Below are 18,694 nucleotides of genomic sequence, written 5' to 3'. Positions count from 1 at the left end.
CCTCACTGATTAATGAGTTACATAAAATCCTTAACATATAATAATTTTATACCAATATCAGAGTCATGATTCTATCTCCCTTAAAATGACCTTTCAACAACCACAACTAAGAACACATTTTCTAAACTGATAAAGAGGGGAAGAAATTAGGAAAAAAACAACCCACCCCCACTAAAAGTGGCCCCATCCATGCTTTTGCTCATGTGTAAAAAATATGTTAACTCTGCATTCTTGGCTTACACCAAATTAGAAGAGAAGGTCACACCTACCACCAGGAGAGGTATGACAACTGTTTTGTTGGTTTGCTTTTAAATTCAGTATTCATGTGTGAGTTACGTCACATGAAAATCTGTAGATATGTAGTAAATTTAAGATGTACATTTCAAATCTCTTAATACAAACATGAAGCCATAAACAACCAGGGGGCATGAAAACACTATTTATTGAACAATCAGATGCACATTTAGTTGGTGATTCTGTAGTTCACATGGATTTCTGGTTTGACGTCACAGACGATGCTTAAAAGCTCATTGATCACACTTTCCATGGACGTGCTGTAGCTTGCATTTAGTTCTTTTATCTTCCCTAGGGTTTGCACTTCAATTTCTTCTAAGACATTACTCTGAGAGCCCATTATCTACCAAAATAAAACAGAATTCACTACACTGTACATCATATTAAAATTTCCTTGTTTTGTAAGTTAAATTCAGTTTGGATTTTCATTTGCATTATGCATTCTTTTTCCAGAATTTTTTCAGAGAATGGATAAGGTCACCAATGCTGTGAGTGGGATGGATAAACTTTTCTAAAAAAAATATATAATCTGCAAAAAAGATCAAAGCTGAATCACTATGCTGTACAACTGAAGCTATATTGTAAATCAACTATTAAAAAAAAAAGGAAGCTGGCCACAGCAGGTGACTTCTAAGTTGACGTTCACACAGTACAAATTGAGGGCAAGTCCACAATCATTATATTAATACCATGCTCAGAAGTTTTTTTCATGTATTTATGATAGTTTCCACAGAGTTCCTGTGTCTTTCTTTCTGAATTAAAAGTCTGGCAAATAAAGTTGAAAGACATCATTAAACCCATTATTGCTGGTCTTTAAAGAGCAAATAACTGGTTCCTGAATTTTTAAAATAAATTATCTGGACTCTTTAAATCTGTCTTTTTAGGAATATACAGCCACAATATGCCCCATAAGATACCTTCAGAAGCCCAGACTTATCATTTATTGTGTGTGTTCAGACACTCAGTTGTGTTCAACTCTCTGCAACGCTATGGACCATACCCTACGAGGTTCTTCAGTTCATGGGATTCTCCTGACAAGGATACTGGAGTTGGTTGCCATTTCCTCCTCCAGGAGATCTTCCCCATGCAGAGATTGAACCCATGTCTCCTGCATTGACGTCAGATTTTTTTTTAACAGTGAGCCTCCTGGGAAGCCCATGGGTAGCTTGGGTATATTCAATACATTTTTGACTTCAGTAGTTTCAAGCTGCCATGTGTTTACCAGAAATTAACCCCAGTGTAAGTTGAAGAAGACCTGTAGTTGTTGATTTAGTCCCATTACAGTTTTAGACTCAGTGTCACTTTTCTTTCTGATTGTTTTTTCATTGACAGTGATCACCAGTATTTCCTATCATCTCCTCTCTCTCTTAGCTTCTCTGTCAAGTAATGATATGATTGAAATATAATTTCCATGAACAGTATGAAAAAGCAAAAAGATAATTTTACCAGCGGAGTTACCAATTTAAAGAAATTCTGCGGTGAAACCCTTTGTAAGATTATCCTTTGCTAAAGCAAACAGTCACCTCCTAATTGGTCTCCTCTGTAAACTCAACCTTTCTTGAATAGGGAATTGTGAAGGCAATACAGCTGGTTTTTGTTTGTTTGTTTTCTGTTCCCTGAGTGTTTGGGGAAAGCGTGCATTTAATTTACCAGGAGACTCCACTAATGATTGACTTCTACTTCAAGGTTGTTAGACTGTTCTAAATTCTAGAATCCGAATGATCTTTCTGGGTCCCAGCCTTGAAATCAAATGTCACTGAGGCATCAGGTTCAAGTTCTTTTCTGTTTATAGTTCAGGCAACTGGGTCTTTCTAGTTCAAACAAAATCATTTTGAAGTGATACAGCTTCTAAGACATCAAATAGCTTTTATAAAATAACATTTTGATAAGTGAGTACACAAGAAGCACAGACATGTGGATGGAATCTTCCTTGCTACAAAGATGTTGAAAAATAATAGAAAACTACTTACCAAAGTAGTTCTACCAAAATTAAAAATTTCCTCTACATCCAATATTAGATTTTATACCAAATTTTAAAAAAAAATTACCGTTACTAAATTCAATGTCTTAAGTAGTGAAAAATTTAAAAAGACACACTGTTATGAAAATATAATATTACCTACTTTTCTTTGGAGAAGTATTAAAAATAGTTATTATTAGGCTGGATTACTGCAGCTGTCCCATTGGACTTTGGAAATTTTCATCTCAGCCTTAAGATCTTTATTTTTTAAATGAGGGTAACATCACCTATTTGATGGGTTTATTGTAAAACTGTCAACCAGATTTATGAATACAAAGCATGCAGAATTGTAATAGCCTCAAAGTGAGCCATAAATGTAATTTAAAATTTTCTAGAATTGTATTTAAAGAATTGGAAAAATCAGCTGGAACAATATTTGTATTCAGCCCAGTATAGCCATGCCGTTATTTTAATGTAAAATTATTGCATTATTGTTTGTCCTGACAGACCTAGGCAATGTGTTAAAAAAGCAGCGCCATCACTTTGCTGACAAAGTCCGTCTAGTCAAAGCTGTGGTTTTTCCAGTAGTCATGCATGGATGTGCGAGCTGGACCATGAAGAAGGCTGAGTGCCAAAGAATTTGTGCTTTCGAATTGTGGGGCTGGAGAAGACTCTTGAGAGTTTGTTGGACAGCAACGAGATCCAACCAGTTAATCCTAGAGGAAATCAGTCCTGAATATTCATTGGAAGGACTGATGCTGAAGCTGAAGCTCCAAGCCTTTGGCCACCTGATGGGAAGAGCTGACTCACTGGGACAGACCCCGATGCTGGGAAAGATTGAAGGCAGGAGGAGAGGGCGACAGAGGATGAGAGAGATGGCATCACCGACTCGATGGCCCCGAATTTCAGCAAACTTTGGGAGATAGTGAAGGGCAGGGAAGACTGAGGTGCTGCAGTCCATGAGGTCGCAGAGAGTCGGACACGACTGAATGACTGAAGAACAAGTTCCTGTCACCTAGCGTGTGTTTTATTTATAGAATATCTTCATCTGGACCAGCTGCACTTCAAGTGCTTGGTAGCCACACGAGAATGACCATCTTTGACAGCGTAGGTGCAGGATGACAGGTGGCAGCTACCAGCATTAGGTGTGATCCTGATGTGCTTGGTTAAGACAGCAGGATAATGTCCTGAAGATGTCTACTATGAAGGCGGTGTTTAGCACAGAAGCTTAGCACTGAGCAAGTAATCAGTCAGTCAGTTCAGTCACTCAGGCGTGTCCGGCTCTTTGCAACCCCATGAACCGCAGCACGCCAGGCCTCCCTGTCCATCACCAACTCCCAGAGTCCACCCAAACCCATGTCCATTGAGTCGGTGATGCCATCCAACCATTTCATCCTCTGTTGTCCCCTTCTCCTCCTGCCTTCAATCTTTCCCAGCAGGGTCTTTTCGAATGAGTCAGCTCTTCGCATCAGGAGGCCAAAGTATTGGAGTTTCAGCTTCAACATCAGTCCTTCCATGAACACTCAGGACTGATCTCCTTTAGGATGGACAGTGAATGTTAGTAATAATTATTATGATTTATCACTGTGTTGCTTGCACTTTAAAATGTGTATAATCCATCCTCAACTTTCAGAAATGTTGGAATAACCCAAACCCTTTTAATAACCCAAACTCTTGTATTTCATCCTGTATAAATAAGCATATTATTTCTAATTTATTTGATCCACAATTATTTGAGTTTCTGCTGTATTTCCTGGACAATATGATACCTTGACTCACTACAGACCACTTTATTTTATTTTTTAAAAGATTTTTTTATAGTTTTTTAAAATTTATTTTTAATTGGAGGATAATTACTTTACTGTATTGTGATGGTTTCTGCCATACATCAACATGAATTTAATGTGGACAATTTTAAAAGTCTTTATTGACTTATTACAGTATTGCTTCTGTCTTATTTTATTTTATTTTTTGCCATGAGGCATGTGGGATCTTAGGTCCCCAACCAGAGATTGTACCTGATCCCCCTGCATTGGAAGGTCTCAGCCACTGGGCCACCAGGGAAGTTCCCATATACCGTTTTAAATGGTCTTCCTTGGGAAGAATTCCATTTGTATCTGAAGACAGTGCCGATTTAAGCCACACGGGAGTTACATGAAAGAATGCAAGCTCTGCAAGGACCAGGGTAAGGGTTATCTCAGCCACTGATGAACTGAAGCGCCTCGAACACTGTCAAGCACATGATAGACACTCAATATGTAGGTTGAACAGGAGACAGTGAGTGGATCACCAGGCGTTATAGAGAACTTATTACCTGTGCTCTGTCGCTCTTGTAGGCCAAAGCCTGCTGTTTGGATGGTTGGGACACTATATAAAATAGAAGTGGGTAACGATGTGATACGTAGCAGTGCTTTGGGTCAGAGGCTAACACTGAAGGACTTCTCCATGTGAATTTGCAAACCTTCAGTGTTGAGACTGATGTGTATAGCTTTACAGTTTAATGACCAACAGTGCTGGTGAAATCTTTCAACATTAAATACATTTCTTTGTAAGTTGTATTTCAGTTTGAGGCTAACAGAGTTTCAGTTCCTGCCCACAGTTTTGCATTCTCAATTTGTAGCTGCTTCAGGGAAACAAAAATACTTTCATGATGTGAATTTAGGAATATTAAAGATATAAAAATCTTCAATATGACCAGAGCACTCATTTTTAGGTCTTTTGTTTAGATGCATGGTCAGTCCACCTTTTATTGGCATTAACAGTATTTAATATTTCCATGGTAGCAATCTACTATTTTCCTCATTAGAAGATGATATTTTGTAGAACTTTTCCAAGGTCCTGCAGGATGGTTGAAGTAACTGTATCACTAGAGATTTGTCTTTTGAGTATATCGTATAAAGGGAATAGAGTATATATTTTGCGTCCATATAAATGGAATCATACAGGATAAACGATGGCCTTCTCTCACTCCCTTGTGGCTCAGAGCGCTTCCCTGGTGGCTCAGATGGTAAAGAATCCACCTGCAATGCAGGAGACCTGGGTTCAGTCCCTGGATTGGGAAGATCCCCTGGAGACAGGAGCGGCTACCCACTCCAACACTCTGGCCTGGAGAGGAGAGGAGCCTGGTGGGCTGCAGTCCACGGGGTCACAAAGAGACGGCACGACCGAGCGGCTTCCATCTTCCCTCCTCTCACTCAGTGTAGCATCTTTCTAGAATGATCCAGGTTGTTCGTGTTTTACTAGTTTGGTCCTTTTCCTTGCTGAGTGGTATGAAATTTTAGCAAGCGATAAAGTCAAACAAGGAATAAGAAAATAGCTGCTGCTGCTGCTCAGTCGCTTCAGTCGTGTCTGACTCTGTGTGACCCCCATAGACGGCAGCCCACCAGGCCCTCTTGTCCCTGGGATTTTCCAGGCAAGAACACTGGAGTGGGGTGCCATTGCCTTCTCTGTTGGTGAATGCTGCTGCTGCTAAGTCACTTCAGTCGTGTCCGACTCTGTGCGACCCCATAGACGGCAGCCCACCAGGCTCCCCCGTCCCTGGGATTCTCCAGGCAAGAACACTGGAGTGGGTTGCCATTTCCTTCTCCAGTGCATAAAAGTGAAAAGTGAAAATGAAGTTGCTCAGTCGTGTCCGACTCAGCGATCCCGCAGACTGCAGCCTACCAGGCTCCTCCATCCATGGGATTTTCCAGGCAAGAGTACTATTCACTGATATACAGCCCACACAGGAGTACTTGTTTCTCTTGATGAGTCAGGGGAATTGGAAAATACATTAACAAGAGCTACAAAGCAACCCCCAAAAGAAGCAGCAAGGTGCAACCCCAGCGGCAGGCAGAGAGCTGGTTTCTTGGGTCTCCTCCCAGACCTCCTACGTGCCCTGGGTTAATAATGATGAGCTTCAGTGGACTAGCTCTCTGTCTGACATATGGGGGTCATGCCAGGAGAGAAGATCCGTGCTTGTGGTTTCCAATATACTTGAGGTAACAGAGATCTAAGCATGCTGACCTTTCTATGTGAGCTTTTGATCAACTAGCTGTAAAACTGGCTTAGAGCTCTAATTACGAGAGCCATGAGGAGTTTTAATGACTCTCTGATGCAGAGAATAAATATCCTGAGCCAGATTTACACTGTAGGAGATTCTTCTGGAGAAATAATATTTCAAGGGAGTAAACCCAGTTACTTTCTAAAGCGATGGTCAGTTTTGTAATTACTTAAAAAAATAGTAATGCGTATGTTAGAAATGTCCCACACAGGATCAGAAAAGCTGATTGGTATCAAGAATGGTTATTTTTTTTTCTGGGGAAGGCGGTCCTAGTATGTCATGGGCTTCCCAGGTGGCACAGAGGTAAAGAATCTGCCAGCCAGTGCAGGAGGCGCAGATTCAATCTCTGGGTCAGGAAGATCCCTTGGAGAGGGAAATGGCAACCCACTGGAGTATTCTTGCTGGGGACGTTCCATTGACAGAGGAGCCTGGTGGGCCACAGTTCATGAAGCCGCAGAGAGTCAGATATGGCTGAGCATATATGGACATATAACAGAACTCAAAAAGAAAAAGATGCCCATGGAAGAGATGCTTAGTTACTTATTTGTACAGTGAATACTTATTGGATACTTATGGAGGAGCAGACGCTATTCCAATATCAAAAGCAACAGAAAACGAAACAAAGAACCATCACTTTGGTGCTCACAGTCCAGAAGGAAAGATAAACAATAAGCAAAAAAAAATTTTTTTAATATATAATATATCCAGTAGTGATAAACGCTCTGGCTATAATGGACTTTTTTTTTTTTTTTTTAACCAGAGACATTATTTTAGACAAGGTGATCAGTAAGAAGAGCTAACACCTAAACAGAGATCAAGGAGAGGTGAATGTGTGTTAAAGAAGAACCACAGAATGGACATAGCATATGCAAAGGCCTGGTGGCAGCTGCCTGCTTAATTCTTCTCGGGAAAAATGAGGAGACATATGGCTAGAACAGGGCAAGTGGAGACAAAAAAAGTTACAAATGGCCAAAGTAGATATTGTTGTCTATTGCTAACAAGCCCTATGATTTCCTCTTCAACTAGCTGGCTTCATTCCATAAATCCTTCATGAAAATATAAAGCAATGCTGTTTCCTACCCTAGCATTTGACGAATTTCTGCAGTTCAGAGTAAAAAGTAAGTGCATGCCATTTTCAGAGCTGACGTTGGGAAGATTCCCAGGGGCCAGTCATGGAGGGCATATATGCATGTATGTTCTTGGAATCTTATGAGTTCTTTTCCCAAATATTGATAAGAAGGAGTTGCTTTTGCTAAGTTGCCCACTTTATTCTAGAAAGGACACTTTATTTTAAGAAATAGCCCCTTGGAAAAGTTTTTCCTACTGTAGGGTCTAATGTACCTAATCCTACACGAGTTCTGTACCAACTGCCACTAAAATCAAATTTGTAAACAGAGATTTACAAACTGCTCGTAGTTCATCTTGCAATGGCCAGCTTCTACACAGAGCTTTATTTATAATTTTGCTGAGGCAAAAAGAAAACATACAAACTTTGGTTATGGCACATGGAACTTCATCGCTTCTTTTAGTCTATGCTGCAGTCGTCTCAGAAAAATTCTTGCACTTATATTTTTTCTACTGTAAACTGCAGATATTTAAAAAATACTAGTGTAAGAAAAAGCACTTCTTAATTTTTTAATAAAAGATTTGTTGAATGAAGTCAGCCAATTGAAAAGGAAATCATAAGGAAAACCCAGAAGACTTTTCAGCCATTTACAGCAGCTACATGGATCATTTGCAAATCTTGAGTTCACCAAAGGAAATTTGGCCTAGCAAGCTCATTGTAAACACTGTGCAGCACTTTTTATTGATTCTACTAGGAAATGCTAATAGACAGCAGCAAGAAAAAGAAATGTTCTCTGAGTTTTTTTCTTATTTAAATGTATTAGTCGATAATCTATAGCAGGAATGATACTTTAACCAATTCCATTCATTTGTATATTTGAGAACATGATTTTTACCCTATACTGTGTGAGATAGTAACTACTGATTGATACTTTCTCTGACGAATCAAAACGCCTCGGAAGTGAAAATGTAAAATCAGGAATTTCATAACATTTGTTTGAGGGACTTTCCTGGAGATCAAGGATTAGGATTCTGCATTCTTCCAATGCAGGGGGTATGGGTTTGATCCCTGGTTGGGGAGCTAAGATTCTACATGCCTCAGGGCCAAAAGCCCAAAACATCAAACAGAAGTAATATTGTAACAAATTCAATAAAGACTTTACAAATGGTCCATCCATATCAAAAAGTCTTTAAAAAAAAAAAGGTGATTTTATTTGATATTCAGCCTTGAAGTGAAGTGAAAGTTGATCAGTTGTGTCCAACTCTTTGCAACTCATTCCGTGTCCATGGGATTCTCCAGGCCAGAATAATGGAGTGGGTGGCCTTTCCCTTCTCCAGGGGATCTTTCTAACCCAGGTCTCCCACATTGCAGGCAGATTCTTTACCAGCTGAGCCACCAGGGAAGCCCAAGAATACTGGAGTGGGTAGCCTATCCCTTCTCCAGCGGATCTTCCCAACCCAAGAATCAAACCAGGGTTTCCTGCGTTGCAGGCAGATTCTTTAACAGCTGAGCTATCAGGGAAGCCCCATATTTAGCCTAGGTTGAACTCTATTTGCTGCGTCCCAAGTATTTTTCTCTCCTGGTATCATGATGGACTTCCCTGGTGGCTCAGCAGTGACAAACCCACTTGCCAATGCAGCAGACGCAGGTTTGATCCCTGGGTGGGGAAGATCCCCTGGAGGAGGAAATGGCAACTCACTCCAGTGTTCTTGCCTGGGAAAATCCCATGGACAGAGGAGCCTGCGGGGCTGCAGTCTATAGGGTGGCAGAGAGTCAGACATGGCTTAGCGACTAAACGACAACAACGTTGTGCGTGACACTTAGGAGGATCAATACCTTATTATTAGTGAGTATATTCATGCCGTAGAGTCTACGCTGCAAAACACCCGGTGCTGACTTACTCACCTTCGCCTGTTTCTGTCGAAACTCCTCATCTCGCTGCATCCTGTACTGATCAGTTTCTGCCATCGCTTCCTCCTTGGCTTGGCGCAGTCGCTTGAGTTTTCCTGAAAATTAACAGGGGCACAGAAGGAGTGATATTTCTTTTCAACACATCTGGAATTTTCAACTTGACTTTTAAAAATGTGGATGTGGTCTTACATTTTCTTTAAGCTTTTTTTTTTCTTTTTCTTTCTAGGATGACACCCTTTGTTAAAAAAGTGATAGATATTGAAAAATCCCTGATTTTTTTCAATTGGATTCTTTAGAACATGGACATGACAATGTTCTTTCACAGGTCCACGTTTCAATGAATACCCGCCCATTTACTCACAGCAGTACCAGCCAGGGAACAGGTTTTAGTTGTCACTGACTCGAGCAGACATCATTTGGTCAGATTTTCTGTCCTGATTTGCTGCCAGGAATCTTTCAGCCATACCAACTGGATTCTATTTAATACTGGCAGATCTCCAAGTGTACAAACATGCTACTCAGACTCTATCAAACCGACTCACAATTTTTTTTAAAGTATTTTATTGGCTTTTTTCTCTTCCCGTTTCTTGACTCTAGAAAGTCTGATTAAGCCCCACAACACATCAAAGTAGATATTTTTTGTAGCAGCTTTCTCTGAGGGGGACTTGAAAGTGATTGTAAAACCAATTGTTTTTAATGGTGAGGAGATTTAGTTAAGTAGCTCTCTTTTCTTTTATTAAGAGCAAAGGTGTAAGCCTTAAGCCAGCAGACAGCAACGAAGATCAAAGTTTCAGACAAGCACGGAGCTGTGGAGATCATTAGGTAAGCCCGTGACTTTGTTTGACAGCCAGAGGAAGTCTGGGGGTTACAGAGAAACAGTTATCTCTGCTGGTCACTCGCCACCCACCGCCTTCAGATACTCACGCTTTGTGAGCTTTAAAACTTTGAAGAAATCCTGAACTGTATGAAATTAATTTTTCCCCAAATCTGTTGCCTATTTTAGTTACATACCTTTATCCTTTTGCCCATCTAACAGCACATTTCCTTTTCTCTGGTAATGTCTCTCAAGCTTTCGTTGATGGTTTTTGTCAAGGATTTGTTTTACCGAGTAGTGCGTGCCTGCGAAGTCGCTCCGGTCGTATCTGACTCTTTGTGACCGTGTGGACTGTAAGCCCACCAGGATCCTCTGTCCATGGATTTTTCCGGGCAAGGATACTGGGGTGGGATCCTCCTCCTGGGGATCTTCGTGCCCAGGGATGGAGCCCATGCCTCTCACGCTTCCTGCACTGGCCGGTTCTTTACGACTAGCGCCACCCGGGAAACCTCTATGGGGTGGACTTTGAACGAAATCAGCGTTTTCTCAGACATAGAAAACAAACTTATGGCTACCAAAGGGGCCAGTGGGGGAGAGGGGTAAGTTAGGAGTTTGGGACTAACACACATGCGCCACTGAATATAGATCTGGGCTTCCCAGGCGGCTCAGCGGTAAAGAATCCGCCTGCAATGCAGGGGACGTGGGTTTGATCGCTGGGTGGGGAAGATCCCCTGGAGAAGGAAATGGCAACCCACTCCATATTCTTGCCTGGAGAATCCCAGGGACAGCAGAGCCTGCCGGGCTACAGTCCACGGGGTCGCAGAGTCACACAAGTCAGAACTAAACAACAACAACATATATAAATATACAGATACATAAATATATTAATATAAACAACAAGGGCTGTATAGCATAAAAAACTATATTCAATATTTTCTAATAACATATCAGGGAAAATCATCTGAAAAAGAATATATATATGTATGTAGATTTGTGTTTACACAGATATATATGTGTTTGTATATATTTTGATTGTCAAAGTTGCTCAGTCATGTCCGATTCTTTTCGACCCCATGGACTGTATAGCCCAAGGAATTCTCCAGGCCAGAATACTGGAGTGGGTAGCCTTTCCCTTCTCCAGGGGATCTTCCCAACCCAGGGATTGAACCCAGGTCTCCCCCACTGCAGGCGGACTCTTTACCGCCTGAGCCACCAGGGAAACCCATGTGTACACATACATACATATATGTGTGTGTATATGTATGTACATATATATGTATACACGTATATGTATATACTGAAACTAACACAACATTGTAAGTCAATGATACTTCAACAGAAGTAAGTTAATAAGCATGTTCTCATTAAGTAGCATAAAAGAATTTTTATGTTAGTTTATTTTTCAAATGTTTTATTAAAAGAAAATGTTAACGTAGACTCTTGTCTCTCATCTAGGTACATGCTTTACTTGGCTTTATGTACCTTTGGTGTATTTGAGTGTAAATGGTTTGTAAATTTCTCTTCCCCCTATATACAAGCTGCTTTGGTAGTCACTGTATACGGATGGAATAAAGAGAGTCTCTGAGTTATAAATCGAAATGTGTTTGACTATTTCACTTGAGTGGGACTGAGCAGATCTCCTTCAGAACAGACACTTTCCTCTAAATTCTCTGTAAAAGCCAAGGTCTCGTGAACATGACTGCTCTTCTAAGGCTTGAGACTTAATGGAACATTCACACCAATGCTCACCTTTTTCCTACTTAATTAACACTCCTCCCCATTTTGCATCTACAGACTTTTTCAATTCTCTATAGTTCTAGCCATTTGGTGGGAATTGGGCATGGATCATCCATAGAACGAATAGATGATATGTGGGCAAGGTACACTCTTCTGGGATCCCCAGCCCACTTTCTTATCACTGCTCATGACTGACATTAGGAGACAAATGTATTTAAGTGTAGCAACATTTTCTTAGGATAGATTGTAGGATACATAATCATGGGTTGCAGGATCTGGTTTTATCCAGTAAAGCACATGAAATGTCATGACTCTCCATCTTAACTGCATCTTAGGTAAAAATACTGGTCTCAGAGTCATGACTCTAGCACATAGAAATAATGCTAGTAAGAAGCTCTCCAAGCGCCCTGCCCCCAGAAGCATCCAGGACTCCACTTAAGAGGCCACACGCTAGCTCCATCCCACAGCGACAAGCCGGGAGTGTGTCTGATTCCCCCGCGTGGCACCGGTCACCTGCTGGTTCCCATTCAATTAAAGAGGAGAGCCACTGGGAGATGGCTGCTTGCACAGCAGTTTTCTGGAAGGACTGGGCAGCTGCTGCCGGGAGGGCCCGCATATGTTCCGCCCGATTGCATCCAGGGCAAGAAGTGGGGAGCCTCAGGCTGGCTGTCTCATTGGAGGCGAAGCAAAATGAGCACCTCAGATCCGCTCCTGTTAACCTCTTGCTGGGGTCTCTGTGCAGGAGGTTTCCCAATTTTAAAATTATACCACCTTCAGAAAGACAAATAGCTGAAGATACCGCATAAATGCAGAATCTGAAAAAATGATACCAGTGAACTTATGTACAAAACAGGAACACTCACAGACTTAGAGAACTAGTTTAGGGTTACCAGGAGCAAAGGGTGGGAGGAAGAGGTCGGGAGAGGGGGCTGGACATGTCCACACTGCTCTATTTGAAATGATACCAACAAGGTCCTACTGTACAGCGTGGGGAACTCCGCTCAATGTCGTGTGGCAGCCTGCATGGGCGGGGAGTTCGGGGAGAATGGATACATACATATGGATGGCTGAGTCTCTTCACTGTTCACTTGGCAACTATCGCATTGTTAATTTGCTATACCCCAATTAAAAAGTAAAAAGTTAAAAAAAAGCATTCTGTAATAATCTAAATGGGAAAAGAATTTCAAAAAGAATGGATGCTTGTAGAGGTATACTTGAATCGCTTTGCTGTATACTGAAGCTAGCACAGCGTTGTTAATCAACTATACTCCAATATAAAATAAAAATAAAAAAAAAAAACCCTAAAACCAACAAGGTGGCCAACACACGTTCCCTGGAGTGGAAATAAGAGACATTTAGCCCACCAGTACTACAGACAGTAGTACTGCGTCGCCTACTCTTCTGGGTCTTGTTGATACAGCTGCAAAAGCCACAAGCAGATCTGTGCAATGTAATAGGGGGAGGCAGAAAGAGAAAAGAGACAGTGAGGGTATAATGCAGCAGAGATGATGAGCACCACGCAGGAGAACAAAGGCGCCGAAGGGTCAGAGAGAGGGGCGCGCGCTAACACAGACAGGGCAAGCCTCTCGGAGGATGAGATACATGAGCAGGGACCTCAGGAAATACTACTGGCCATGCAAACACCTGAACGGGAAGAGCACTCCAGGCAGAGGGAACAGTAGACACAAAGCCCCTGAGCGGGAACGCTGCTTGACCTGTTGAAGGAACAGTAAAGGCATCCTCATGGTGGGTCCCAGGTCAGAGAGAGCAGAGGGTCTGAGTGTTAGATGGCACCAGAGAGGCACAGAAGCCAGGGCACAGAGAGCTCACGAGGAGGGTAAAGATTTAAGACCTTGAGATGCTAAAGCCGTGAAGGGCTTTTAGCCAAGATGTGGCGTTCTACTACTTCTGGTTTACACGAATTTCTTTAGCTGGTGTGATGAAAACAGATTGTAGGGGCAAGGGAGAAGCAGGAAGATGGGTCTGAAACTTACTGCAATGGTTCAGACAAATGTTTATGATGAGCGGAAATAGCAAAGCAGCCATGGAATTAATTAACAAGGAGTTACATATCCTTTGAAGAGAGTTGAGGGATAAATAGGAGGGACATGTGAGCCCATGCTGGCTCCAACATTTTATTCTGGAGAAAAGTCAAGAGGGCAGTGTAATTATGATGCCCAGTAGACATCTAGTGGAGATCGGGAGAAGGCTGGTGTTTGTATAAATCTGGAGATCAGGGAAACAGGCCAAGCTGGAGACGTAAAGTTTGAGAATTATCAGCACGGAGCCAAGGTTTAAAGTCACAGAATTAGATGCAATCTCTTAGGAAGCGTCTGTGGATATGGAAGAGGACACGTCCCAGGTGGGGGCCCCACTCTAGAGACTGGCAAAATGACAGAAATTCAAGCCTGAGAGCAGGGTTGCAGAGGCCAGTAAAGGGAGGGTTTCGGAGATGAAAGAAGAATTCAGTTGTGACTGAGATTGTTCATTAGTTGGGTTTAGCAACTTTGCTGGTCTTGACAAGAGGGAACTTTGATGGAGCTGGGGGGACAAAGTTCTGATTAGAGTTTCTGGAGCAAAGGGGATTTTTAAAATGTAGATTCAAGGCATACAGAAGATCAAGGCATACAAAAACAGACAAAGAATATAAGGACACAGGACTATCAAGTGAATCTGACAACCAGCAGATGTTAGATTGTGTTTACACATCTTGAAAGTCTGTTTACATTTGGTACCTGCGAATGTGACCTCTCTTGGAAAGAAGGGTTTTGTAGATGTAATCAAGTTGAGATGATGTCATGCTGGATTAAGATGGGCCCTCTACCTGAGGACTGGCATCCTTAAAAGGAGAGGGAGAGACTTCCCTGGTGGTCCAGTGGTTAGGACTGTGCCTTCCAATGCAGGGGGTGCAGGTTCGATCCCTAGTTGGGGCACTCAGATCTCACATGCCTCGTGCCACAACCTCCCTACCCGCCCCCCCCCCAAAAAAAAGCAACAGAAATCATATTGTAACAAACTCAGTAAAGACTTAAAAAGAACTCACATCAAAAACAAAACCTGAAAAACAAGAAAGGAGAGGGAGTTTGGACACAGAGGCATAGGGGCACAGAGCAGACACACAGCGATGGCTGCCTGATTGCAGAGGCATGTTAGAAGTACGTGGCTTCCGGCCAAGGGAAGGCAAGGGCTGCTGACCATCAGCAGGAGCTGAGAGACAAGCAGGGTAAAGGTCCTCCCCGAGACCCTTGAGGAAGGACCGCCCCCACCCCCAGCAGCTTGTGTCTAGACTCTGGCCGCCAGACCTGGAGGCTAACACCTTTCTGTTGCTGCCAGCCACCCTGTGTGGGGTGCCTGGTTACAGGAGTCCTGGAAAGAAGCTAAGGCTCAGGGAAACAATGTTTGCTGAGCAGTGGAAGCAAAGTCAGGTAGTTGGGTGTGGTAGAAAGAGTAAGTATCCAAATAAAAAAAAAAGGCATAAACAGAGCAGGGGTCACCTTGATTTGGTATAAACAGGAAGGGGACTTTGGCAGTGTTTGGAGATTTCTGTTACTAATAACATTTTTACTCTGTTTTACCACGTGTGCGTGTGTGTGTATGTGTGTGTGTGTGTGTGTGTGAGAGAGAGAGAGAGAGACCCCATGGGCTGTAGCCCACCAGGTTCCTCTGTCCATGGGCTTTCCTAGGCAAGAATACTGGGGTAGGTTGCCATTCCCTTCTCTCAGGGATAAAACCTGCATTGGCAGGCAGATTCTCTACCACTGTGCCACCTGGGAAGCTCTATTACATAGGAGAGGGAAAAAAAAAATCTCTCCTGGCTTTGAGAGGGTTGTTAATATGATGATATAACCATGCACCCTCATTCTGCTCACCTACCACAAGCAGTAGTAAATAACCCGGAAAGCAAAGCAGCATTTCTCTACCGGGGCCTCGACTGCTAGAGTGCGACTTCTCTGCTGGTCCTCGCATCTCCTCTCATTCCTCTGCCTGCTTGTAATTCCTTTAGTTTTCCTTTTACTTGTTCTTTCCTTGTTAAAATATATACATATATATATATATTTACATTATATGTAGTTTTATGTAGATCCTAGGTTGAATATAAACAAATGTTTTTAATAGATGAAAATGTTGTATGGTTATTATTTTAACACGATCCACTCGAAGATATCAAAGTCCAGTATACCTACAAATACCCCATTAGTCTGTGGACTATAAAGTAAAAGGAAGCATTTACAAGCTTACAAAACATGCCAAACAGGGCCATGAATTTCTACTGCCACATTTTTTGTTTTATTAGTTAAGTAGAATCCATATCTCCCTGAATCAGAACACTCACTTGCATCATGAAAAAAATAAGTCAGGATGCTTGTTGAAATAAATTTGGAATATCTGTATACTGGGAAAACAAATAAGCAATTACAAAAAAACTCATGGCAAGCCATCCGAAGAAGTCTATATTATTGTACTCACTGATGTGTTATCTAAGTAAGAAGTAGAAATATTTAAATTATTTATTTTGCAAAAGTATCATTCCCCTGGAGGAGGGCATCACAACCCACTCCAGTATTCTTATCTGGAGAATCCCGTGGACAGAGGAGCCTGGTGGGCTACAGTCCACGGGATCTCTAAGAATCAGACACAACTGAGCAATCACATACTCGCAAAGTGTAATTCAGTGGGACTTCATGGAACATGGACCTGCCCAATACCATCCCGCCAGCCCAAGGCTCAGCCCACACTGTCTGGTTACCATCCTTACAGGGTCTCCATCTCCGAGTCTGCAATGCGTATAAGTGAGATAAATAATGCTCTTATAAAACGTCAAGCTTAAAGTAAAAAAATCGCATTTCCAAAGACACAAGTCCTTATTCCTCCTGTTGATAATAGTACCTTGAATTTTTTATTCTAATTCTGATCAAAGATGCAATTGAACTGAATAAATAAATGAGGGAAAGAAAAGAACAGTGAAGTACAAGAGAAGCTACCCAGGACACCTCGGCCTCCTGCGGAGGGAGCAGGATGCTCAGCTGCAGCTGAGCAAGAAAACCGGGCGTGTCCGGTGAGAACAGTCCTCAGGGCCCACGCTTTTTGAGGAAAAAGACAGACACCCTGTATAAAGTGGGGGGCAGGGACTTCCCTGGTGGTCCAGGGGCTAAGACTCTGTGCTCTCAATGCAGGGGCCCAGCTTCGATCCCTGGTCAGGGCGCTAGAGCCAATGTGCTGCCATGAACACGGGAGGTCCCATGTGCCAAGGCCAACCCCTGCTGCAGCCAAACAATCAAACAAATATTTGCTTAAAAAACTGAGGGCACAAACAGGGCCTCTGTATCAGCCTAGAGGGCTGGGGTGGGGAGGGAGAGGGGAGGTTCAAAAGGGAGGGGATATTATGTATACCTGTGGCTGATTCATGCTGAGGTTTGACAGAAAACAACAAAATTCTGCAAAGCATTTATCGTTCAATCAAAAAATAAGTAAATTAAAAAAAAAAAAACTGTGTGTGTGCAGACTGCAGAGGTTATTGGTTGAAATAACATTCACAAACATATTTTCCAAAATGGTTTTTAAGGTCGGAGTATTTACTATTACTGACTGATATTTGCTTGACTACTTCTGAACAAAGACGAAGAAAAAAAAAGGTACACAAATACTTTCAGTGACTGGTAAGCAAAATTAACATTTTGCATAAGAAAAACTCGGTATGGATTTTCCAGTACTGACTTCTGAGGGATGATTGCCCAAAGGCAGCATGTTTACTAGAGGAAAGGAACAGAGGCTTGGCTTTTATCTTTATTATGAAATCTGAGGTTAGATCCTGTAGCGGGTTCCACCTCCCAACAACTTGCACGACTCATTAGGCTGCTCTGATGACATTGAAAAATGAGAAATAATTGGTAAAAAACATTTGGGTCCTATGATGATAGTCTTTATTTTATTTTATTTTTTGATTTGTCATTTTTTTTTAATTGAAGTATAGTTGATTTACAATGTTGTATTGATTTCTGCTGTACAGGAAAGTGGTTCAGTTATACACACACATACATTCTTTTAAAAAATACTCTTTTCCATTATAGTTTATTATAGGGTACTGAATATAGTTTTCTGTGCTACACAGTAGGACCTTATTGTTTATTGATAATATTGTTTGTGTATTTCATTATTGTTTTGTTTCTTCTATAAGGGAAAGCAAAGGTAACATAATTGTTAAGTCTTAAATAAGCTCGTCTTCTGTTCTGGAAAGTTTAAATGTGGTAAAGAAATTTGAATAAAAGATAAGCTGGTTTTCTACACTGTTTCAGCCAGCAGGTCCTGGGCGACTTTGTTTTCTATACGGTTGCTCTGCATTTATACCATTTTGCTATCCTTGGCCATGTTTTTTAAAATTTTATTTTTAATTAAAAATTTTTTTAAAGAATTTTAGTTTTAGTTCCCTGACCAAGGATGGAACCCACGCCCCCTGCACTGCAAGTGTGGCACCCTAACCACGTGCCAGCAGGCCAGTCCTGGCTGGGCTCCTGCAGAAGCGGGGGTGGAGAGGCGGGCCAGGCTGGCCTCACTTGCTCTCACCCTCCTTTCCTCTCCCAGCTCCTCCACGGGGCTCTTTCTCTTTTTGTTGTTGGTGCCCACATGGCTGAGTTCTCAGGTAATCAATTTATCTTAAGAAAGGAAAATGATTTTACCTGTGGTAGAAAATCCCCCGGGACTGAGGGGTGCCTGACCCTGCCTCCCTCCCTCTCTCTGTCTCTCTCTCTCCATCTCTCTCTCTGTCTCCCCCCACCTCTCTTTCTCTACATCTCTGTCTCGCTCTCTCTGTCTCCCTCCCTCCCTCTCTCTCCATCTCTGTCTGTCTCTGTCTCTGTCTCTCCATCTCTGTCT

The 18,694-nt window shown here is 42.0% G+C and overlaps 1 protein-coding gene across 1 annotated transcript in view; it reads right to left on the bottom strand.

Moving 5' to 3' along the window:
- Positions 1-288: 288 nt before the first annotated feature.
- The window catches only part of ATP6V1G3 (ATPase H+ transporting V1 subunit G3), a 21,156-nt gene continuing 2,750 nt past the window's right edge, over positions 289-18,694 (bottom strand). The window contains exons 2-3 of the mRNA XM_040262867.1: positions 9,268-9,368; positions 289-637 (exon numbers count right to left, since the gene is read on the bottom strand). Of these exons, the coding sequence (XP_040118801.1) occupies positions 464-637; positions 9,268-9,368 (275 nt within the window). The 3' untranslated portion in view covers positions 289-463. The remainder of the gene's footprint in view (positions 638-9,267; positions 9,369-18,694) is intronic.

Source organism: Oryx dammah, unplaced genomic scaffold, assembly GCF_014754425.2.
Source record: "Oryx dammah isolate SB20612 unplaced genomic scaffold, SCBI_Odam_1.1 HiC_scaffold_21, whole genome shotgun sequence".
In the NCBI taxonomy this organism is placed as follows: Eukaryota; Metazoa; Chordata; class Mammalia; order Artiodactyla; family Bovidae; genus Oryx; species Oryx dammah.
The sequence above is the reverse complement of the archived record's forward strand: the minus strand, read 5'-3'. Positions and strand labels throughout refer to the sequence as shown.